General features: G+C 45.5%; 1 protein-coding gene and 1 pseudogene across 1 annotated transcript; one reads left to right on the forward strand and one right to left on the reverse strand.

Annotated features, from left to right (window-relative positions):
* Positions 1-201: 201 nt before the first annotated feature.
* On the forward strand, positions 202-2,233 carry LOC139267293 (forkhead box protein F1-like; annotated as a pseudogene).
* A 1,513-nt stretch (positions 2,234-3,746) lies between these two features.
* On the reverse strand, positions 3,747-23,390 carry LOC139268215 (interleukin-8-like). Its single transcript, XM_070886640.1, has 6 exons — positions 23,301-23,390; positions 22,704-22,839; positions 22,374-22,457; positions 15,220-15,316; positions 4,325-4,347; positions 3,747-3,765 (listed from the first exon to the last, which is right to left on the reverse strand). Exons 1-6 carry the CDS (start codon positions 23,365-23,367, stop codon positions 3,747-3,749), a joined length of 426 nt encoding a protein of 141 aa, XP_070742741.1. The 5' UTR covers positions 23,368-23,390.
* Between the last annotated feature and the right edge of the window lie 606 nt (positions 23,391-23,996).

Here is a 23,996-nt window from a genome sequence, read left to right on the forward strand (position 1 = left end):
AAGCCGATTCTTCCAAAAGGCGCAAAGCAAAACAGGCTGAACGCTGCCACAGATCTGGGGCACAGACGCCAGTGAGCCTGCCGGGTCAGAGAGCAGGCGAGGGCCTGACCGAGTGTTAGATGAAGGGATATTAGTGTTTATTGAAACCGGTACTGTTGACAGCGCTGCTGACAACGACCCGACCGTTGTCAGACCTCTGAGATGGAATTAGCGACCTCCACTGCCAAAACTAAGAAAGCAAAGGCTGGCATGCGGCGCCCAGAGAAGCCGCCATATTCCTACATAGTCCTGACTGTGATGGCTATCCTGAGCTCTCCCACCAAGCAGCTGACGCTCAGTGAGATCTGCCAGTTCCTCCAGAGATTCTTCCCCTTTTTCCGAGGCTCCTACCAAGGCCAAAAGAACTCCGTGCGTCACAACCTCTCCTCGAACAAGAGCTTCATCAAACTGCCCAAGGGCCTGGGCAGACCCGGCAAAGGCCATTACTGGACCATTGACCCGGCCAGCGAGTTCATGTTTGAGGAGGGCTCCTTCAGGCGCAGGCCGAGGGGCTTTCGCAGCAAATGCCAAGTCCTTAAGCCCATGTACCACATCCCAGAGACCCATAACTTCCAAGGGTCAAGAGGACTCATCCCCTGCACCCCCAGCGGACTTTCTCTGGGCAGTAGCATCAGTATGATGAATGGACATTTGGCCAGCAACGTTGACGGGATGGGTTTACCGGGATATTATGTCTTTCACCTCTCGGCCAACAACGGTCACTATATGGGAAGCTGTATGGGATCTTCGGTCGGAGACTACCCCAACCACACCGCCAGTTCACTACTAGCGTCTCCCTTGCTGACCGGCGGTGGGGTGATGGAGCCGCACTCCATGTACACGTCCTCGGCATCAGCATGGGCTCCTTCGGCCTCTGCGCTGAACAACGGGGCTCCTTTCATCAAACAGCAGCCCCTCTCGCCGTGCAACCCGTCGGCGAATCTCACTTCCAACCTGCAAGCACACTCCCAGATCCGTCCTATTTACATCAAAATAGCCACAACGCGGCTGATATAGAAGGTATGGAGCCCATGGTACTACAGTTACAGATTAGCACAAATACCTTTTGTAGGAAACAATTTAAAACTTTGCTGACAATGGGATTTTCAAGTCTGGCGGGGGGGTGGGGGGGGGGGGCGTGACCTCCCATGGTCCGTCAAATTCTCTTGTCCAGCGTATGGCAGATCTCGAGGGTGCCGGATTAGAGAGGTTCAACCTGTACTTTTAAAAACTGCAAGCACCACAAGAAGCCATGGAGAGTCATGAGCAGTCCCGATGCACATCATCTCTGTTGATCCTTGTCATGTTTAGAGCTTTTTTCAAAAAAAGTATAACAATTTTAAAGTTGGAATCTTAATCTCCGAGAAGTGGGTGGTTAAGGCAAGTTATTTTTAGATCGCGACTGCAACCCACATCCACACGGCCACTTTTGGGTTTAACGGAGGCGTGTTTGGATGCTGAGAGTAACCTACTCGCCAAAGTCTGAACCTTAATTAGTGCAGGCGGGCAATTAACATCCTTGGGATACATTATCGAATTGAATTTGACGTATCTTTAAATTTAAGATCTCCAGCAGGGGTTTCCCAGGACTCGAGAAACTGACCAGTGAAACGGAGGCAGGATTGAGCCGCAATTCAGGTGGGTATTTAAAGTTGTGATTACCACATCTGAATAAAAGCTCACATATTACAGCTGGTCTCCCATTTCCCTCGCAAACTTTTGATTGAGTGTTCTTGTGTAGAAACTTTCAATCTGACCAGATTATGATGGGAGGCGCATTGGATGTGTTTGACAGTAAGAACAATAACTTGCATTTATATGCTTATAATGTTGCCAAAAAGAGCAATAAGCCTGAATTTTAGAATTCAGCAGAGGAGGACCAAGAAATTGATTAAGGGAAAATAGAATAAGAGTAAACTAGAGAGAGACATAAAAACAGACGGTAAAAGCTTTTATTGGTATGTAAAAAGGAAAAGATTAGTGAAAGTAACTATGGGGCCCTTACAGGCTGCGGCAGGAGAAATTATAATGGGGAATAAGGAAATGGCAGAGAAATTAAACAAATACTTTGTGTTTATCTTCACGGAAGAAGACACAAAGAACCTGCCAGAAATAGGGGAGAACCAAGGGTCCAGCGAGAATGAAGAACTGAAAGAAAATGAGTATGCTGCAAATGTCTGTTGCAGATCCCTAGAAGGAGCATGAAGCAAAGAAGTTGAGAATGCTGGTGACTTTGACAGCCACTGGTAAGGCATGTCCACCTGCTCCTCTGGCTGCAGGTCTTGCTCCAGCAATGTGCAAATGTCTGCGATGACTTGGCGTTATAGTCTGAGCCTCCTTTGGCGCAGCAGTTCCATAACATTGAGGGAGCTCATCCTCTGCCTGTAAACCCTGTGTTGGGGGTACTGCTTCTGGCGCGGTGCAGCCCTGACTGATGCCCTCTGTCCTGTGCAGCATCAGGTGGTTGAGGAGAAGATTGGTGGTGTTTTTCTTGATGCTGCTGGTGTGCCTGGTATTGCTGGTATTGGGGCTCATTGTGGTCCAATTTTGAGGACCAAGTGAGACAATATAAACGGCACCTATAGAATAAATGGCAGGTCAAGTAGAGATGAGAACAGCAATCTGTCAATGGTGTGATAGGTTTTTCCAATGAGGTGAGACTGGATGGTGACTTTGCTGGAAACACTTGCGGCCTGTAGAAAGCTAAATGTGTGCTGGGAATGCTGCCTGAGGTAAGTGATCAGCTGTGAGGTGGGAGGTTTTATAGTACATTTCATGCTGTCAACTGATCAGCTGGAGCAATGGCCACATAGTTACTACCTCAGGCTGACAGACGTGTTTCCTGAGCTGCATGAATCTCATGATCATACAAGGAAATTTGAAATGTATGCTGAAAAAAAAAAGCACTTGAGGGTCTGACAATCATTAGGTCGCCCGCCTCTGAAGTTTGGGTCGCTGCTGCACCAGCAAATGCACCCGAGGGATATTAGCGGGATCCCGACCCGCTCCAACTTATTTCAAATTTTCCACCTCCAGTTGCCTCAGAGCACTTCTAGCATTCTTCTTCATAATGATTGGGTTCCTCTAGCCGATTTCCTTTGCCCCATCACTGGTGTCTGTGCCTTCAGCACCTAGGCCCTAAGCTCCAGAATTCCCTATCGAAGCCTCTCCGTCTCGCTACCTCTCCCTGCTCCTTTAAGATGCTCCTTTAAACTTACCTTTTTGAGCAAACTTTTGGTCACCTGTCCTAATATCTTCTTATGTGGCTTGGTGTCAATTTTCTTTTGATAAAGCTGCTGTGAAGTGCCTTGGGACTTTTTACTCTGTTAAAGGCATTATATAAATGGAAGTTGTTACTCTAATTGTTGCTGGTCTAGGTATTATTTTCAGAATGAAGCCTTGACAGATGAGACTGGCTGGATTGTTTGATTGGTTTTTACGTGTCATATGATTTTGTTTTGATTGTATATAATAGCAAATGAACTATTGTCACATCTAGTCATATACTTGCGTTGTCAACTAACCTTGTAAGAAATCTGAGGGCTGGGAGTAGTTTTTATATAATATCTTGATATGCCTCAGGACAGAGCTACAGATAACAGACAGTGTGGTGAGAAAGTTGGCCGAAAAAAAGAAAGTAAGCAAAGACAAAAGCAAAATACTGCGGATGCTGGAATCTGAAATAAAAACAGAGAATGCTGGAAATCTCAGCGGGCCAGGCAACATCTGTGGAACGAAAAACAGAGTTAACATTTTGGGTCGATAATCCTGCTGTGATTTCCAGCAATCTCTGCTAAGTAAGCAAAGAGATGGTTTGAGATTTTTGTTGCTCAATATTTGAAACTATTATTTCCTGAATCAAATGTCATGGAATATGAGTCAACCAGACAGAGTGAAAAAGTGCACGTTTCTAAGAGTGTGAGAACAGGAAATAAGTTCAATGTGTGATTTTTCTTTTTGCTCATGCCAAACTGCCTCTGGTGCTAAATCTGTCAGGTAGCAACGAAAATTAAGTAAGCAGTGGCATCTCCAAGGTGAGCTAAAACCTTTACCACAAATTCATGCTTTATTCATGCTGGTATGCTTATTAAGATCAATTTTTGCCTGTGTACAGTATTATTTGTTCCCCTAGTACTTCCTTTGACCTTGGCTGATGACACTAATTCCCCTGTCACACAAACGGACTGAGGATCACGACAGTGAGAACTATATCAAAAACTAGAGTTTCACTGATTATAAGACCATTGACATAATGAATTTTAAAATCAAAGAACGGCATCTTTACCTGACTGGGGGCAGTGGGAAGACCTGACAACACAGAATCAAAGAATGATATAGCACAGAAGGACACCATTCGGATCATTGTGCCTGTGCCAGCTCATTGGTAGAGCTATCCAATTAGTCCCAATACCCTGCCATTTCCCCATAGCCCTGTGTTATTAAATCTGCTTCCACTACTGTATCAGGCAGTGCATTCCAAATCAGAACAACTCACTGCATTAAAAAATAAATTCTCATTCTGCCTCTGGTTCTTTTTGCCAATCACCTTAAATCTGTGACTTCTTGTTACTGACCCTCCTGTCACTGCAAACAGCTTCTCATTTACTCTATCAAAACCCTTCATGATTTTGAACACCTCTTTTGAATCTCACTAAGGACTGGCCAGAAACACTGTTACCCTTCCCCGCAAGGAAGTGGCGGTGTCCAAAGCATACAGACACTCAGAACTCGGAGGCTACACGGGAGTCTCAGCAGTAGGATTGCCTTCATTTGGCTGCAGAGGAGCAGGTGGACACGTCTTACCATTGGCTGTGAGAATCACCAGCACAGGACAGAGGGCATCAGCTCAGGGTTGCACCACACTGGAGGCGCTACCCCCAGCACAGGGTGTACAGGCAGAGGATGAGCTTCCTCAACCTGACTGAGCAACAGTGCCAAAGAAGACTCAGACTATTGCGCCAGGCCATCGCAGACATTTGCACATTACTGGAGTAAGAACTGCAGCCCAAAGGAGCGGGTGGACACATCTTACCATTGGCTGTCAAAGTCACCAGCATCCTCAATTCTTTGCTCAGGCTCCTTCCAGGAATCTGCAGCAGACATTTGTGGCATCTCACAGTCGGCCGCCCACAGATGTATCACACAGGTTACCAATGCTCTGTTTGACAAGTCAGCCAATTATATTAACTTTGCCACTGATGAAGCCAATGTTACTGAGCAGGCATTCGGCTTTGCCATCCTGTAAGAATGCCCAAATTTCTGTTTTATTTTTGCTGTAACTGTGTTTTAGTATGGCTGAACTTATAAAATTGACCAAATTCTCAACCCAGTAAACCTTGTGAGACTAAGAGACCTCTTTGCTGAACTTGAAGAACTGCTGCAGCTGTGAAAACATTTATCACCGATAGGAGTCCTGGGAAAGTCTGAAAATAGGATAGGACGACAAGTGAAGTAATTGTCCTTGGAACCCATGGATGATTTAATGAACTATTGATAAGGCTGTGCAAAAACAACTCTTTCTTACAGAAGTTACACTGAATTGAAACATAACATATTAACAACTGGAGAAGGAGGAACTCAGGGAAATCCTTATTAGTCGGGAAATTGTGTGGGGGAAATTGATGGGATTGAAGGCCGATATATCCCCAGGACCTGATGGTCTGCATCCTGGAGTACTTAAGGAGGTGGCCTTGGAAATAGCGGATGCATTGACAGTCATTTTCCAACATTCCATTGACTCTGGATCAGTTCCTATCGAGTGGAGGGTAGCCAATGTAACCCCACTTTTTAAAAAAGGAGGGAGAGAGAAAACAGGGAATTATAGACCGGTCAGCCTGACCTCAGTAGTGAGTAAAATGATGGACTCAATTATTAAGGATGTCATAGCAGCCCATTTGGAAAGAGGTGACATGATAGGTCCAAGTCAACATGGATTTGTGAAAGGGAAATCATGCTTGACAAATCTTCTGGAATTTTTTGAGGATGTTTCCAGTAGAGTGGACAAGGGAGAACCAGTTGATGTGGTTTATTTGGACTTTCAGAAGGCTTTCGACAAGGTCCCACACAAGAGATTAATGTGCAAAGTTAAAGCACTTGGGATTGGGGGTAGTGTGCTGACGTGGATTGAGAACTGGTTGGCAGACATGAAGCAAAGAGTAGGAGTAAATGGGTACTTTTCAGAATGGCAGGCAGTGACTAGTGGGGTACCGCAAGGTTCTGTGCTGGGGCCCCAGCTGTTTACATTGTACATTAATGATTTAGACGAGGGGATTAAATGTAGTATCTCCAAATTTGCGGATGACACTAAGTTGGGTGGCAGTGTGAGCTGCGAGGAGGATGCTATGAGGCTGCAGAGTGACTTGGATAGGTTAGGTGAGTGGGCAAATGCATGGCAGATGAAGTATAATGTGGATAAATGTGAGGTTATCCACTTTGGTGGTAAAAACAGAGAGACAGACTATTATCTGAATGGTGACAGATTAGGAAAAGGGGAGGTGCAACGAGACCTGGGTGTCATGGTACATCAGTCATTGAAGGTTGGGATGCAGGTACAGCAGGCGGTTAAGAAAGCAAATGGCATGTTGGCCTTCATCGCGAGGGGATTTGAGTACAGGGGCAGGGAGGTGTTACTACAGTTGTACAGGGCCTTGGTGAGGCCACACCTGGAGTATTGTGTACAGTTTTGGTCTCCTAACTTGAGGAAGAATATTCTTGCTATTGAGTATTGCGAAGGTTCACCAAACTGATTCCCGGGATGGCAAGACTGACATATCAAGAAAGACTGGATCAACTTGGCTTGTATTCACTGGAGTTCAGAAGAATGAGCGGGGACCTCATAGAAATGTTTAAAATTCTGACGGGGTTAGACAGGTTAGATGCAGGAAGAATGTTCCCAATGTTGGGGAAGTCCAGAACCAGGGGTCACAGTCTAAGGATAAGGGGTAAGCCATTTAGGACCGAGATGAGGAGAAACTTCTTCACCCAGAGAGTGGTGAACCTGTGGAATTCTCTACCACAGAAAGTTGTTGAGGCCAATTCACTAAATATTTTCAAAAAGGAGTTAGATGTAGTCCTTACTACTAGGGGGATCAAGGGGTATGGCGAGAAAGCAGGAATGGGGTACTGAAGTTGCATGTTCAGCTATGAGCTCATTGAATGGCGGTGCAGGCTTGAAGGGCCAAATGGCCTACTCCTGCCCCTATTTTCTATGTTTCTATGTTTCTATGTCTATGCAGAACTTTAGATAGGGGGAACTGAAGACCAATTATTCCACTATTATTTGTATAGTTTGGAACATGCACGCAGTGGGCTGGTTGCCAAAATTTTAGGTATAACCGGACTGTGAAAAGACAATATGCAGTCGGAAGAGTGACCTGGTCAGTTGCTAACCAAAGATCCACAAACTAATTCATCTTCATCGTAGGCAGTCCCTTGGAATAGAGGAAGACTTGCTTCCACTCCTGAAAGGAGTTCTTTGGTGGCTGAACAGTCCAATACGAGAGCCACAGACTCTGTCACAGATGGGACAGATAGTCGTTGAGGGGTGGGGTGGGTGGGATTGGTTTGCCGCATGCTCTTTCCACTGTCTGCGCTTGATTTCTGCATGCTCTTAGCGTTGAGACTCGAGGTGCTCAGCGCCCTCTCGGATGCACTTCCTCCACTTAGGGCGGTCTTGGGCCAGGGACTCCCAGGTGTCAGTAGGGATGTTGCACTTTATCAGGGAGGCTTTGAGGGTGTCCTTGTAGCTGTCCACCTTTGGTTCGTTTGCCATGAAGGAGCTCCGAGTAGAACACTTGCTTTTGAAAACTCATGTCTGGCATGCGGACTATGTGACCTGCCCAGCGGAGCTGATCGAGTGTGGTCAGTGCCTCAATGCTGGGGATGTTGGCCTGAATGAGGACGCTGATGTTGGTGCGCCTGTCCTCCCAGGGGATTTGTAGGATCTTGCGGCGACATCGTTGGTGATATTTCTCCAGCAACTTGAGGTGTCTACTGTACAGACTACTGGACGCTTGACCACCACTGGTGTTAGTTATGTGGAAGTTTAAAAATTGCTTGAGTGTAAAGTAAATAAACTGTTAGACAGCACATCTTACAGGATTGAGTGCATGCTATTGGAATGGTTATTTGTACTCTCTTGTTGATTTTAAGTAAAGATTACCCTGTGAGGAGAATCGAGATCTCTGTGTTTTGAGTTGTCTGTTCCACGAGTCTGAACTCTATAAACTGTTAGACAGCAAGTTTTACACCGCTCGCTGGCTTCCCACGGGTGCAGGGTATCATCGACTAATATATGGCCATCATGACACCCCATCATAACCCAGGAGTCTTTGTCAACCGCAAAGGCTTCCACTCCCACAATGTGCAGCTGGTCTGCAACCATAGGAAGATCATCATACATGTGTGCGCTAAATTCCCTGGCAGCTATCATGACTCTTTCACCCTTTGTTAGTCCACCTCCAAACAGACGTTCTGGCTGGCTGTTTGGAGACAAGGGCTATCCAACGAAGACGTGGCTCATGGCACCCTTGAGGAGGCCAACTACTGAGGCCAGGAGAGATATAATGAAAGCCATATTTCCACCAGATGTGTCATAGAGCAGACAATAGGCATGCTCAAAATGCACTTCAGATGCCTTGACAGATCTGGAGGAGCCCTTCAGTATGCACCAGCCAGGGTCTGCAGAATCTTCATGGTCTGCTGAGCATAGCACAACGGCGAGGATTAGTGTTGCATGAGGAGCAAAGCACTGAGCACACAGCCTCTTCAGAGGATGAGGAGTAGGAGGAGGAAGAGGAGTATCATCTGGAAGACGAGGAGGAACAGGAGCTGGAGGAACCTGTGGGTCAGATCCCACAGGCACCTGAGCACATTGCTGCCTGGGAGGCCAGGAATGGCCTCATCATGGCCAGATTTACTTAACTTTACGTAGTACACCCATATGGCTGCCACATGCCGCACCAGGTTCCCACCACCCCACAGCAACATCATAAAGAATCCCTACAATGACCAAGCCATTCCTTTCACACTGACAACTCCCCCCACCCCCCACTCCCATTGTGTCAGAAACGAGCATACTATGCTTAAACAAAGGGGACTACAGTGGGATGAGTGCAGAGTTGGCTAAAGTAGACTGGAAACAAGGACTAAACGGTGGCACAATTGAGGAACAGTGGAGGACTTTTAAGGAGCTCTTTCATAATGCGCAACAAAAATATATTCCAGTGAAAAAGAAGGGCGGCAAGAGAAGAGATAACCAACCGTGGATAACCAAGGAAATAAAGGAAAGTATCAAATCAAAGACCAATGCGTATAAGGTGGCCAAGGTTAGTGGGAAACTAGAGGATTGGGAAGATTTTAAGCAACAGCAAAGAATGACTAAAAAAGCAATAAAGAAAGGGAAGATAGATTACGAAGGTAAACTTGCGCAAAACATAAAAACAGATAGTAAAAGCTTTTACAGATATATAAAACGGAAAAGAGTGACTAAAGTAAATGTTGGTCCCTTAGAAGATGAAAAGGGGGATTTAATAATGGGAAATGTGGAAATGGCTGAGACCTTAAACAATTATTTTGCTTCCGTCTTCACAGTGGAAGACACAAAAACCATGCCAAAAATTGCTGGTCATAGGAATGTGGGAAGGGAGGACCTTGAGATGATCACTATCACTAGGGAGGTAGTGCTGGACAGACTAATGGGATTGAAGGTAGACAAGTCCCCTGGTCCTGATGAAATGCATCCCAGGGTATTAAAAGAGATGGCGGAAGTTATAGCAGATGCATTTGTTATAATCTACCAAAATTCTCTGGACTCTGGGGAGGTACCAGTGGATTGGAGAGCAGCTAATGTAACGCCTCTGTTTAAAAAAAGGGGGCAGGCAAAAGGCAGGTAACTATAGGCCTGTTAGTTTAACATCTGTAGTGGGGAAAATGCTTGAAACTATCATTAAGGAAGAAATAGCGGGACATCTGGATAGGAATAGTGCAATCAAGCAAACGCAGTATGGATTCATGAAAGGGAAATCATGTTTAACTAACTTACTGGAATTCTTTGAGGATATAACGAGCATGGTGGATCGAGGTGTACCGATGGATGTGGTGTATTTAGATTTCCAAAAGGCATTCGATAAGGTGCCACACAAAAGGTTACTGGAGAAGATAAAGGTACGTGGAGTCAGAGGAAATGTATTAGCATGGATAGAGAATTGGCTGGCGAACAGAAATCAGAGTCGGGATAAATGGGTCCTTTTCCGGTTGGAAATCAGTGATTAGTGGTGTGCCACAGGGATCAGTGCTGGGACCACAACTGTTTACAATATACATAGATGATCTAGAGGAGGGGACAGAGTGTAGTGCAACAAAATTTGCAGATGACTCTAAGATTAGTGGGAAAGCAGGTTGTGCAGAGGACTCAGAGAGGCTACAAGGAGATTTGGATAGGTTAAGCGAATGGGCTAAGGTTTGGCAGATGGAATACAATGTCGGAAAGTGTGAGGTCATCCACCTTGGGAAAAAAAACAGTAAAAGGGAATATTATTTGAATGGGGAGAAATTACAACATGCTGTGGTGCAGAGGGACCTGGGGGCCCTTGTGCATGAATCCCAAAAGATTATTTTGCAGGTGCAGCAGGTAATCAGGAAGGCAAATGGAATGTTGGCCTTCATTGCGAAAGGGATGGAGTACAAAAGCAGGGAGGTGTTGCTGCAACTGTATAAGGTATTGGTAAGGCCGCACCTGGAGTACTGCGTGCAGTTTTGGTCACCTTACTTAAGGAAGGATATACTAGCTTTGGAAGGGGTACAGAGACGATTCACTAGGCTGATTCGAGAAATGAGGGGGTTACCTTATGATGATAGATTGAGTAGACTGAGTCTTTACTCCTTGGAGTTCAGAAGGATGAGGGGTGATCTTATAGAAACATTTAAAATCATGAAAGGGATAGACAAGATAGAGGCAGAGAGGTTGTTTCCATTGGTGGGGGAGACTAGAACTAGGGGGCACAGCCTCAAAATACAGAGGAGCCAATTTAAAACCGAGTTGAGAAAGAATTTCTCCTCCCAGAGGGTTGTGAATCTGTGGAATTCTCTGCCCAAGGAAGCAGTTGAGGCTGGCTCATTGAATGTTTTCAAGTCAAAGATAGATAGATTTTTAAGCAATAAGAGAATTAAGGGTTATGGGGAGAGGGCGGGTAAGTGGAGCTGAGTCCACAACCAGATCAGCCATGATCTTATTGAATGGCGGAGCAGGCTCGAGGGGCTAGATGGCCTACTCCTGTTCCTAATTCTTATGTTCTTATGTTCTTATTGCTGGAGGTATCATTATGTCTCACCATTCACTAAGCCACTTCCAAAGATGGTGAAAATAAATAAAGATTTTTATGGTTGAGAGCACATTAACGGAAACTTGACATTAACATTGAATAAAACAACCAAGTGGCATCCCTTGTGAATCTACTTGCATGCCATTTTTATTTTACCTGTGCTTCTACAAGGTGCTACCCCTGTGCCTTCAGCAGAGGTAGAGGCAACCTGCTCACTTCCCTGTTGTGACTGCTTAGACACTTTTGGTAGATGTCCTCTGGGTTTTAGAACCTGTGATGGCCCCGCCTAAGTCTGCTCCACCTGTGACTGTGCAGGGGCAGACTCGGCCATCCGAGGAGGCATCTGGGGCTCTGACTAAGGGGGTGGAAATGGTGGAGAAGTATAAGCGCTTTGAGAGAGCTCCACTTCCTTGGCCTCTTTCACCATCATCCCTCTCATGGGCCACCCGCATTTCCCTACTAGCAGGAGAGCATCTTGCTGCACAGCAGTGGGGCCGTGAGAATCCATGTCTACGTTGACATCCTAGAGAGGAGGTCTATGGGCCTCTGGCATCTATTCTCCATAGATAGCATGAGCTGGGTGTGCTTATTTCTGGTGGTGCTGCACCCTCAAAGGCTGGAGGCTCATCTGAGGAGTCGTCTTCCACTTCCTCCCAGACAGCCTCCTCTGCTGTTGTGAGGGTGGCAAATGATGGAGGGCCACCTCCAGTTCTCTCCCTTTGCATCTTTTGTGGGCTCTCTTTTCTGCAAGGAGAGTGATGGAATAAGTGTAAGGAATGGATGAGTTGCATCTTTAGAGGGAGACTATGATGAAGTGGGGTGTCAATGCCAAATGGCCTCCTTGTGTGTTAGTTGGTATGATTACTTTAGGATGAGGGTGAGTGCGAGGGGTGGCTGGTACGATGGGGATGTGATAATGTAGATAGAGAAGGATGGGTGGACATGCAAGGTATGTTGGTGTGAGCAAGGATGTGCAGGCGTAAGGTTGGGAAGGCAGAGTGATGGGGATGTGATGAGAGGCACAGCAAGATGAAGTTGAGTATGGCTTTGTACTCATCTTTCCTGATCTAATGAGATCATTGAAGCATTTCCGGCACTGCACCCAGATCCTCCTCACCACATCCCTGCAGTTCACCACCTCTGCGATTTGGAGCCAGGCTCTTTTTGTCTACTGATTGACCACACCATCCTCCTCCAATGTCTCTGCTCTGTTGCCCGGCTGACTGGGAATGCCCTTGTCTGCTTCTATTCTTATCTATCTAGTCGTAGCCAGAGAATCTCCTGCAAAAGCTTCTTTTCCAACTTCCACACCGTGACCTCTAGGGTCCTTAAATGATTAAGAAAGGGAAGATAGACTATGAAAGTAAACTAGCACGAAATATAAAAACAGATAGCAAGAGTTTCTACAGGTATATAAAAAGGAAAAGAGTGGCTAAAGTAAATATTGGTCCCTTAGAGGACAAAACCGAGAAATTAGTGATGGGGAACATGGAGATGGCAGACACTCTGAACAAATATTTAGTATCAGTCTTTACGGTAGAGGACACTAAAAATATCCAAACAGTGGATAGTCTAGGGGCTATAGTGGGGGAGGAACTTAACATAATCACAATCACCAAGGAGGTGGTACTCAGTAAGATAATAGGACTAAAGGCGGATAAATCCCCTGGATCTGATGGCTTGCATCCTAGGTGTTATGTTCAGAATAGATTCACAAGACTATATCGCAAGCTCAAACTGTTGTGACCTTCGTCTCTTTATTCAGAGTGAGAAAGCAGCATGGTGAATCACCTTTTATACCAGCTTTCCCCAGGGTGCACAGGTGACTCTTAGGTCTCCCACAGGTGTGCCCCCTAGTGGCAAGTGTTACATTTGGGTAAGGTCTACATACATACATAACATCACTCCCCCCCCCCCCCCCCCCCAAAGTCTTATTGTGCAAGTTATTTGCAAGTTGAGGCGATCTGGCACCCTGCGCCCCCGGGTCGATCACCTGAGCTGAAGTCCTGACATGGTGGGTTCATCCTCGTGGTTGACGGTGAAATCGATCGTGTTAGTGGGTCGCTGGGGGCCAGGTCCTTTCACAGTGGTTCCTGGTTATCTGTCGTTCGCAGTTTGGTCTTGTCCAACTGCTTTACTCGTTAGCCCGGTACATGGTTTCACAATCAAACGCTCCGTTTTCATCACATACACTCCATTCCCCCCCTTGACTAATGTGGTGCTAGCGGCCCAACTGGTGCCCTGAACATGGTCTACATCACTTATTCTGATGTCGCGTGGAGGAGCCGTGCAATTATGGTGCATTCTCTGCTGATGGCATGCAGAAGGCTCGGTTCTAAGTGATTCTGTCTGGTGACTGCGTAGCACCCAGGATAGCCGGGTCTGTAGGGAGTCTACCGTGACACGCGTGGTGCTAGGTTTAGTGATTTGGGCGCTGACCCTGAGGTCTGGCAAGCCTAGGATGGCCGCAATGGCCTTGAGACTTTCGGTAGTGGCGGGAGGCCTGGTGGTCCCTGTGGACCTTGGGCCATAGTATGGGAGCCCCGGACCACTGACTGTGTGTAGCCACCCTGCCTTGCTTTGCAACGTTGGGATGAGTGTATCATCTCTGCGGAGGATAGGTTGCCACATCCCGTCTAGTAGTTCACCTTTGGTCGGCGTTAACATGGGTTCCTGGCTGGTCTGTGTCTTAAGCTGGGGGGCCGTTACGGTTGACCCCTCACTTTCTAGCACTTCCACGACCGCGAGTGGGTCTGCAGGCTGCGCTGTTTCCACCCTGGGGGTGGGCAATGGTGGCCATCTGAGAGCATAGGTACCGTACTCTGTGCCTGGCCCGTGACAGTTCATGTTACAGTGCACAGACAGTGTTAGACATTCTCGAAACAACGCATCGATAATGATGCCTCTGCTCTCCCAAGCTTGTGGGATGAGCAGCTTGTCTGACTCGAGCACATATTGGGACACTCTTTGGTACGTCTCTTTAGTTCCGCTTTGTTTAACTTATTTGATACATGTTCAATCGTTTGGGGCTCGCCCGCTACTTTTGCTTGCTGCACAACACTCCCGACCCGTGCGGTAACATCTCACTTGCTGTGAATACTTTGTCAGATACATATACAACTGGTTGGGGTTCGCCTGCTACTTTGGCTTGCTGCACAACACACCCGACCTTGTGTGATAACACATCACTTGTTACAAGTACTTTGTCAGATACATATACGATTGGTTGGTGTTTTCCTGCTACTTTGGCTTGTTGCAAGGTACCCCCAACCCCATATAATGGTACATCATTGGCCGCGAAAGACCGCTCGCAAGGGTTACATGGTGCACACAGTTTATTTGAGCGTAGTGGGTTCCTGGTCTTCACTGTGGCCGCCCCTTTACCTTTGCCCCAAACCCAGTTGTCTTCCTTGCTGGCGACACATTCCTCCGTTCCGTTGTGGCGACCTTCCGTGGTCTGGACGCTCTCTCGTCCCATAGTCTGGACGCTCTCTCGTCTCGTGGCCTGGACACTCTCGTCCCGTGGCCTGGACACTCTCTCGTCCCGTGGCCTGGACGCAACTTCGTCCCGTGGTCTGGACGCCTTCTCGTCCCATGGTCTGGACACCTTCTCGTCCCGTGGTCTGGGCACCTTCTCATCCCGTGGTCTGGGCGCCCTCTCGTCTGTGTCCGTGATGCCGTCTGCCATGATCTTCCTCCCCAGGTATTTTGCCTCTGGCGTCGGGAAGACGCATTCAGATCGTTTCGGCCGGAGTCCCACTCCACATGGTCGACCTGGAGCCTCTTCCATCGTTGCGAAAGGGCCGTCGGCTTCGGGTGGTGGGTACCACATCTGTACTGCTGCTCGGTTGAGCTTTACCTCCTCATGGTCATGATGAGCGGCCTGTGTCTCAGGGATCTGTAAATGGATCTGCACTTCGATGCCTGGTTCAGCTGAAGGTGGGGGTTTGCTCGGCCTTTGAGAAAGGGAGACCTCGTTCGCCTGAGAGGGTACACAGAGGTTTTCCCAGTTCCATCGCATCTTCCCCGTCCATCTCCTGCCAAGCAGTGTTGGACCATGACCTGAAACAATCCACAGTGGTAAATCGTGCACCGCTCTCTCATGGAATACTCTTATGTCCGCACTACCAATAACTGGTATCAGTTCCTTGGTGTAGGTGCGCAACTTTGCCTGAATCGAGATCAGCTCGGGTCGCTATGCTTCGTCGCACCGCAGCCTCTTGAAAGCCTTCTGGCTCATAACTGATTGACTCGCCCCCCATGTCTAGTTCCATGGAGACTGGAGTGCCATTAAGTTCAACTTTTAACATTATCGGAGGGCTTTTGATGATGAAGGTGTGTATCCCATATACTTCCTCTTCATCCTCAGGTTCAGTTGCCTCTCCTGCTCGTTCATCGTGATCCTCGCTGGATCGGTCGTCTTCTCCTGACTCTGCCATGTGGTGAGTCAGAGATCGTTTGCACATTTGCTGGAGGTGCCCCATTGTTCCACAGCCCTTGCACACATAAGGCTTGAATCGACATTGATGAGCTCTATGGCTGCCCCCGCAGCGCCAACATGGTGCTAATGGATACACATTCATGCCCCACGGCGGACTCTGAGTCGCTCTAGGCCTAGGTCTGGCGTCTACAATCAGGTGGGCCCTGCCCTGTGTCGTTCTGCCTGCTACAAACATTATTTTGTGCATGGTGCTTGCCGGTGAGCTTCGATTCTGTGAGGATCTCTGTTTCGTGTTATCGCTCGTGGATATGAAGGCTTGGGCTATTGTGATGGCCTTGCTCAGATCTAGGGATTCGGCAGACAGCAGTTTGCGAAGGATGACCATGTGGCCAATTCCAAGCACAAAAAAGTCCTGCAACATTTCCCCCAAGGATCCTGCAAAGTCGCACTGCCCCGCAAGGCGTCTTAGGTCGGCGACAAAACTCGCCACGTTCTGGCCCTCGGAGCAACGGTGCGTGTAAAAGCGGTACCTGGCCATCAGGATGCTCTCCTTTGGCTTGAGATGTTCCTTGGCCAGGGTATACAGCTCTGCCTAAGATTTCTCCATTATTTTGACTGGTGCCAGCAAATTTTTAAGGAGGTCATATACCGATGACCCACATATGGTGAGGAGAATCACCCTGCGCTTGGTCGCCGTCTCAGCCTTGTCCAATTTGTTGGCCACGAAGTACAGGTCGAGGCGCTCCACGAAGGCTTCCCAATCATCACCCTCAAAAAATCTCTCAAGAATACCAACGGCAGCCATTACCGTGTGAAAGTTCTTGATCCGTTACTCGTTGCCAATTTGTTATGTTTAGAATAGATTCACAGGACTATATTGCAAGCTCAAACTTTTGTGACTTTGGTCTCTTTATTCAGACTCCAGAGTGAGGAAGCAGCATGATGAATCACCTTTTATATCTGCTTGCCCCAGGGTGCACAGGTGACCCTTCGGTCTCCCGCAGGTGTGCCCTCTAGTGGCAATTCTTACACTTGGGTAAGGTCCACATACATACATAACACTAGGGTCTTAAGAGAAGTAGCGGCAGGGATAGTGGATGCATTGGTTGTAATTTACCAAAATTCCCTGGATTCTGGGGAGATCCCAGTAGATTGGAAAACTGCAAATGTAACGCCCCTATTTAAAAAAGGAGGCAGACAAAAAGCAGGAAACTATAGACCAGTTAACCTAACATCTGTTGTTGGGAAAATGTTGGAGTCCATTATTAAAGAAGCAATAGCAGGACATTTGGAAAAGCATAATTTAGTCAGGCAGAGTCAACATGGATTTATGAAGGGGAAGTCATGTTTGACAAATTTGCTGGAATTCTTTGAGGATGTAACGAACAGGGTGGATAAAGGGGAACCAGTGGATGTGGTGTATTTGGACTTCCAGAAGGTATTTGATAAGGTGCCACATAAAAGGTTACTGCACAACATAAAAGTTCACGGGGTTGGGAGTAATATATTATTAGCAAGGATAGAGGATTGGCTAACTAAAAGAAAACAGAGAGTTGGGATAAATGGTTCATTCTCGGGTTAGCAATCAGTAACTATTGGGGTGCCACAGGGATTAGTGCTGGGACCCCAACTATTTACAATCTATATTAACGACTTGGATGAAGGGACTGAGTGTAACGTATCCAAGTTTGCTGACAATACAAAGATGGGAGGAAAAGTAATATGTAAGGAGGACACAAAAAACCTGCAAAAAGACATAGCCAGGCTAAGTGAGTGGGCAAACATTTAGCAGAAGGAGTATAATGTTGGAAAGTGTGAGGTTATGCACTTTAGCAGAAAAAAATCGAAGAGCAAGTTATTATTTAAATAGGGAAAAATTGCAAAGTGCTGCAGTACAGAGGGACCTGAGGATCCTGGTGCATGAAACACAAAAGGTTAGTGTGCAGGTACAGCAAGTGTTCATGAGGCCAATGGAATCTTGGCCTTTATTGCAAAGGGGATGGAGTATAAACGCAGGGAAGTCTTGCTACAGTTATACAGGGTATTGGTGAGGCCACACCTAGAATACTGTGTACAGTTTTGGTTTCCATTTTTAAGAAAGGATATACTTTCTTTGGAGGCAGTTCAGAGAAGGTTCACCAGGTTGATTTCGGAGATGAGGAACGGTTGATTAGGTTCGGCCTCTACTCATTGAAATTCAGAAGAATGAGAGGTGATCTTATCGAAACGTATGATTATGAGAGGGCTTGACAAGGTGGATGCAGAGAAGATGTTTCCACTGATAGTGGAGACTAGAACTACCGGGCATAATCTTAGAATAAGGGACCGCTCATTTAAAACTGAGATGAGGAGAAATTGCTTTTCTCAGTGGGTTGTAAATCTGTGGAATTCGATGCCTCAGAGAATTGTGGAAACTGGGTCATTGAATAAATTTAAGACAGAGATAGACAGTTTCTTAACCGATAAGGGGTTATGGGGAGCAGGCAGGGAAGTGGACCTGAATCCATGATTGGATCAGCCATGATCGTATTAAATGGTGGAGCAGGCTCGAGGAGACGTATGGCCTACTCCTGCTCCTATTTCTTATGTTCTTATGTAGTTCCCCAAGGATCTATCCTTCGCCCCCTCCTATTTTCCATTTACATGCTGCTCCTCAGCGACATCATCCAAAAACACATCAGGTTCCACGTGTACGCTGACAACACCCAGTTCTACCTCATCACCACCACCACTCTCGACCGCTCTACTGCCTGGTGTTGTTAAGCTGCTTGAACGACATCCAGTATTGGATGCATAAAAATGTCTCCCCATCTACTCTATCAAAACCATTCATAATTTTGAACACCTCTATTAAATCTCCCCTTAACCTTCTCTGTTCTAAGGAGAAAAATCCCAGCTTCTCTAATCTCTCCACATAACTGAAGTTCCTCATCCCTGGTAAAATTCCAGTAAATCTCCTCTGACCCCTCTCCAAAGCTTTGACATCAGCACTCTCATCTTTGTCCCTTGGCATTACAGGAATAGCAGCTGGGGTATGGATCACTGCAGGGACCCTGCTGCCCATTCCAAAGCCTGTCCCAGATGCATTCTCTGGGCTGTGGCACTGCCACCTGGTAAAGTGCATTCCTAGTCAGGAAGTGATGTGCACGTGCAGTTGACACCAAGCAGCATGCTCTGTAGAGTGTCTGTCATTCATTGCATATGTGAGGCTCCCTTCTCAATTCTCTTTAGCACTGCCTTTGCCTGAAGGGAGAGCACAAGGGAGAAAATAATGCATGACAGACAATCTACTGTGAACTGGCAGCTTGGCATTACTATTGATGCAGAAGGGAGAGGGAGCTGCAGATATATGAAGGCCTTGTACGTCTGCTATCCTCACATCATACACCATTGCTATACAGATATCTCTCTGTAGTGGGTGATCTCCCCCAACCTCTCCATCGTGCATCTCTTGCGGTGGGGGGTGGGGGGGATCATCACCCCAGAGCTTTGCTGGCACAATGAATAGTAGAATGCATTCCGCCCATTTCAATATATTATACACACATGTTTTGTTACAGGCCTGCTGCCTTGGGTAAGTGATCTCAACCCTGTACTTTTGTTAGAATTTAGTTTTGCTTCCCTTGCCCAATTGTGTAACTTTTATTATTGCTTCTTTTTTTGCACCTTATTAAAGAAACAGTTTGCATTTATATAGCACTTTTCATATCCTCAGAACATCCCAAAGCGCTTCACAGCCAATGGAGTCATTTTTAAGTGTGATGACTGTTATAATGTAGGAAAACGCAGCAACCAATTTTACACACACCAATGTCCCACAAACAGCAATGAGATAAATGACTAGATAATCTGTTTCAGTAATATTGGATGAGGGAGAAATATTGGCCAGGGCACTGGGGAGCGGTGTCCTGCTCTTCTTTAAGACAGCTCCCATTTAGAATGGGCACTGAAAAGCAAGCTATCTTGTTCGAAAAGAATTCCCAGCCAGCAGTGCCCCTGTGGCCCCGATTGCCAGGTGCCACCCATACCCCATAATCCTGTGCCAACTGTTCGTTCTTGCCTTGTGGCAATGATGGTGAACACAAGGCTCATTTTTGGACCCATAGACAACAATTCCGACAAGTAACAGTTTTCCCAATGTGCCATCCATGATTATACTCCTTCCATCACTGAATTTATTGGGTATTGATCCATTTATTTAAAAAAGATTAGCGCCTCTGTTCAGAACAAGCAAAGGAATTTTGTACAAATGCATTATTTACGCATATGCAAACATTAAAGTTTTATGTTTCTGTTGTTCAGCGGTGCAGAGAATTATGGTGTGTAAGGTTCTGTGACCTTGATCACTGGCTTAGGGTTTACTGTGGCTTTGATCGATTTGCCTTTGAGAGTCTGAGAGGAATTTCTAGATTTTTTCCTGAATTGGCTGCAGGTTTTGTTTCCTCTATTTTGGCCTTCTCCTAGGAGATAGTTCAGAGGGCGACTGAATGGTGTGTGAGGCTACATCGTTGACTGGATGGGATGGGCTTTATAATCTTTACCCACCTTCCATTCATATGTTTGGATTATACTGTTTAAGTAGGTATGCTAGTGGCAATTTTCGACTTCTGCCCAAAACCGGTCCGAACCCGGTGTCGGGAGGCCTGAACCATTTGTGGGCTTGGGCCTCACTTGGGTTAGGTTAGGCTGCTCAGCCCCCTGATACAAATAGGAGGAGAATGCTCTATGCATACTCTGCACATTTGTGCCTGAAAATTGCAATCGGGTCTACAACTGGAGTAAGGCCCTGATTTGCATATTAAGACAGCCTTACACGTGAAGCAGGCGGGCGAGCTGCTCGCCCATTTACAAAATTCTATCACCGCACACACTCGGCCCTACTGCCCTCCCCACCTTAATTTTCAACTGCCGGCCGTGAAACAGTCGTTAGCATTTGAAATTGTGCCCCACTGTGTTCAGGGCTGTGTGGCAATTACTGTGATGACCCCTCTTTCTAACTATTGGATATTAAACACTAATTCAGTGAGACTGTGCCCCAGACAGAAACTCACTATATGGAAGAGTGGGTCAGAGAGTCAGCCTTACTAAGTTGGCTCTTCATTGACAAGTCAGAATGCATACATGCTATATTAATTCATTCTCAGTGTGCTTCGGCTAGTCTTACTATTAGAGAACCCCAATAAGAGACAGACATTACCATTAAAAGTAGAAAATCAACAAAAAAGTACCAAAAACAAGCAAATAACAAATACGATATATTTTATTTGTCCATAAAATTAAAATGAGTACAACCATTATAGTAAATGACAGCAAATAATTAAAAACACATCTTTTCATGGATCAGAAAAAGATCAATGGTGTAGTAAAATAATATTAAATGTATTTTAAAAATGTACAGAAATAATATAAAATAAATGAGTTCACACAGTTGCTGAATGTGACTGAATACGAATGTCACTGAGTGTGAGCGCTATTCAATATGAGTACTAGTCTCAAGTAGTAACAGCTAATTGGATTCTTCAATGACTAAATCTGATAGGCAACAGATCCCAAACTACATCAAACTGTGCAAGTTAAGTGAGAAAATAATATTTATTAAAAATAATCATAATTTATTTGTATGTACAAATAAACTACTATCACTTGTTCTTTCCACGCTGTGTGGTTTACCAGTAGCCCTCAGTTTACTGATCTGACTACAAATGTGTGATAACATACTACACGTGCCAACTACACTTGGTACCTACATAATTATGGAGAATAATCCAAACACGAAAGATTCAACACCAGACAGGACGGCTAGTGTGAGCTCTTGTTTCCCCATCACATTAACTCATTACTTTCAGTGTATACAGTGTTGTATTGTAACACTGTGCTTAAATAATTCTATGTAGTTTGATTAACAACTATACTATACTGTTTTTTGAAAACTGAGATTCAAAGTTCTATGATAAAATAGATATTCTTAAAAGTACACATGAATTTACTCATATGAGTAACGAATGAAATATTAACAAAGACAAGACCTGCACTAGTGCAAATTTTAGCAGCATGAAGACCCCCCCCCCCCCCCCCTCATCAGTGGCCCTGTAACCCCTCTCACTCCACACTACAAAGTGCGTACACTATGGCCTGGGGGATGGGGAGGCAGTAGACGAAACATGGGGCCTGTAACCAAATGCCCACCAACAATCACAGAGTAGGGTTGCAGACACAAATAAATCAGTCACAGTGCTTGACCAGTCAGGGCAAGAAATGAATTGCTCATTGGTTCTATTTCAGCCAAGTTTTAGTGCCACTAACTGCGTGGATTCAAATATTGTGATCTGGAAAGTTTGGAAAGACTCAACCAATGTAACCGATGCAGGCAAATGCAACGTAGCAGACATAGGTAGCAGGCTCTGGATGGGCTTGTCCATCTTTTCTCAATAATCTTCTTTTCTATAAAAAGAAAGGAATTTATTAGTAACAATGGAATGCTGGTTTAAAGTTTAGGAATACTTCATAAATACAACGCCCCTTAAAATGTAACACCCTGCATTGTTTTTCTTATATCAAAAATAAAAATGTACCATTGCATAATCCTGTTCATTATTTTCTTCACCCAAGGCGAATTTGGATTCAAACAGGTCTTCTTTTTGTTTCTAAGAGTTGCACTGAAAAAAAGACAATATTAGTTTTGGCTCAAGGTTTGTGGAGAACTTAAAATGCTGCAGCAAATTTCACTGAAAAACTCAATTTTTCCTCAAAGCTGCGAAAGAAGTAGTAAAGACTATTGTGCCAATCTCTCTGCCCTTGTTTCATGCTGTGCATTCACGGAAAGGATCCATTAATGGCTAAACTGAGAAACCAAATCTTCATGTGTGTTTAAATAAAAGGTTATTTGTGGTGAAGTTACTCACATGATTTCAATTTGAGGGCAGTGTGGTCCGCGAGGTATGATTTCCAGGTTCTTCATGTGCTTTGGAGCGATAAAGGAAGATGTCGTACTGATGCATTTACAGCGCAGATCCATTTTCACGTTTCCTATGGCTCGGGCTGCACAGGGACCAATATAAAAGGTTAGTATCTAAGTCTATATCATAGTCTGTGTAGTTTTACTCTTTGCAGATTTTTCCCTTACATTGTGAAACATTCTAGTCAGTATTTACGCCTATTTGATTGTTAAGGAGTAACATGCTGACAGGTAGCAGCATCAAAACAGGGGCATCCAAGCTTCATATCTGCGGGAGCTGCATCCCAGTTAATGAGTGTGACCATCCTGTGTTCTCGCCAACAGGGAGACCTGAACTCTGCACCTCACACTGCTCCATCACAAAGAACAGTGAGAACAGATCCATTCTGGCTGATCTCCTGAACTCTCTTTGACAGAGAACAGCACCGACAGGGTGAGATACATCCAATGTTGAATCAAATAGAAGATTTCCGCTGACAGCCTTTAGTGCTCAATAAGTGAACAAAATGATTATAACACATGACAAGCACAACAATTCTCTTACCGTCTGTCGAAAGTCCAGAAAGCACAAGTACGGTTAATATGATGGCGATAACTCTGCAGTTCATCATCTCTTTTTTGGCTGCTACTTATACCAACTCAGGTAACAAACTGCTTCTTTACCATAAAGTCACTGAATTTATAGGCTGACTGGAAACTGGATTAGAAATCTAGGAATTTCCACACCTCGGCACAGGTCCAAAGGGGACGGTACAAACATCGTTGAAAACTGGTTTGCTCCCAAAAAGAATAGCCTTTATTTTTAATTAATGCTTAATTTATTCCACCTACTGCAGCAAACATTTTTATTCAGGTTGACTTGTAAAAATCGACAAATGCTCACAAAATTACAAGGCTAGAACTAAGGCAAACATAGTCGAAAATGTTCAAGAACATTGCCGAATTCGTTCATCAATGCTGAGAACGGGGCTTAGGTTAACATGGCTTAATTCCAGCCATCTGTGTGTTAGGTAATCTTGCTTGTTATGTCACATCCATTATAGCGCTGCCGCAATTAGTTACTTCACTCAAATGTCTATATTAGCAAAGTTCCTGTGAAATTGCATGTTTCTTTATACATTAAAGTGGGCACTGTGAACTCACTGTTATTTCTCCAGCAAATTCTGGGTCAGTATATTGAGAATGTGAATTCAATTTTTTTAACAAAACCTAAATCTGGAAATTGGCAGCTCCTACCAAA

The sequence above is a fragment of the Pristiophorus japonicus genome, chromosome 1, assembly GCF_044704955.1.
Source record: "Pristiophorus japonicus isolate sPriJap1 chromosome 1, sPriJap1.hap1, whole genome shotgun sequence".
NCBI classification, from domain to species: Eukaryota; Metazoa; Chordata; class Chondrichthyes; family Pristiophoridae; genus Pristiophorus; species Pristiophorus japonicus.

What these genes read in the sequence shown, in the direction of transcription:
- LOC139268215 (XM_070886640.1), bottom strand. Translation starts at nt 23,367, where the DNA reads ATGATGAACTGCAGAGTTATCGCCATCATATTAACCGTACTTGTGCTT. An exon ending in ATGAACAGGATTATGCAATG is followed by an intron (nt 15,317 to 22,373) that starts GTACATTTTTAT and finishes CCTTTCTCAAAG; the next exon opens with GCCGAGCAAACCCCCACCTT. An exon ending in CTCATCATGACCATGAGGAG is followed by an intron (nt 4,348 to 15,219) that starts GTAAAGCTCAAC and finishes CTGTGTTGTCAG; the next exon opens with GTCTTCCCACTGCCCCCAGT.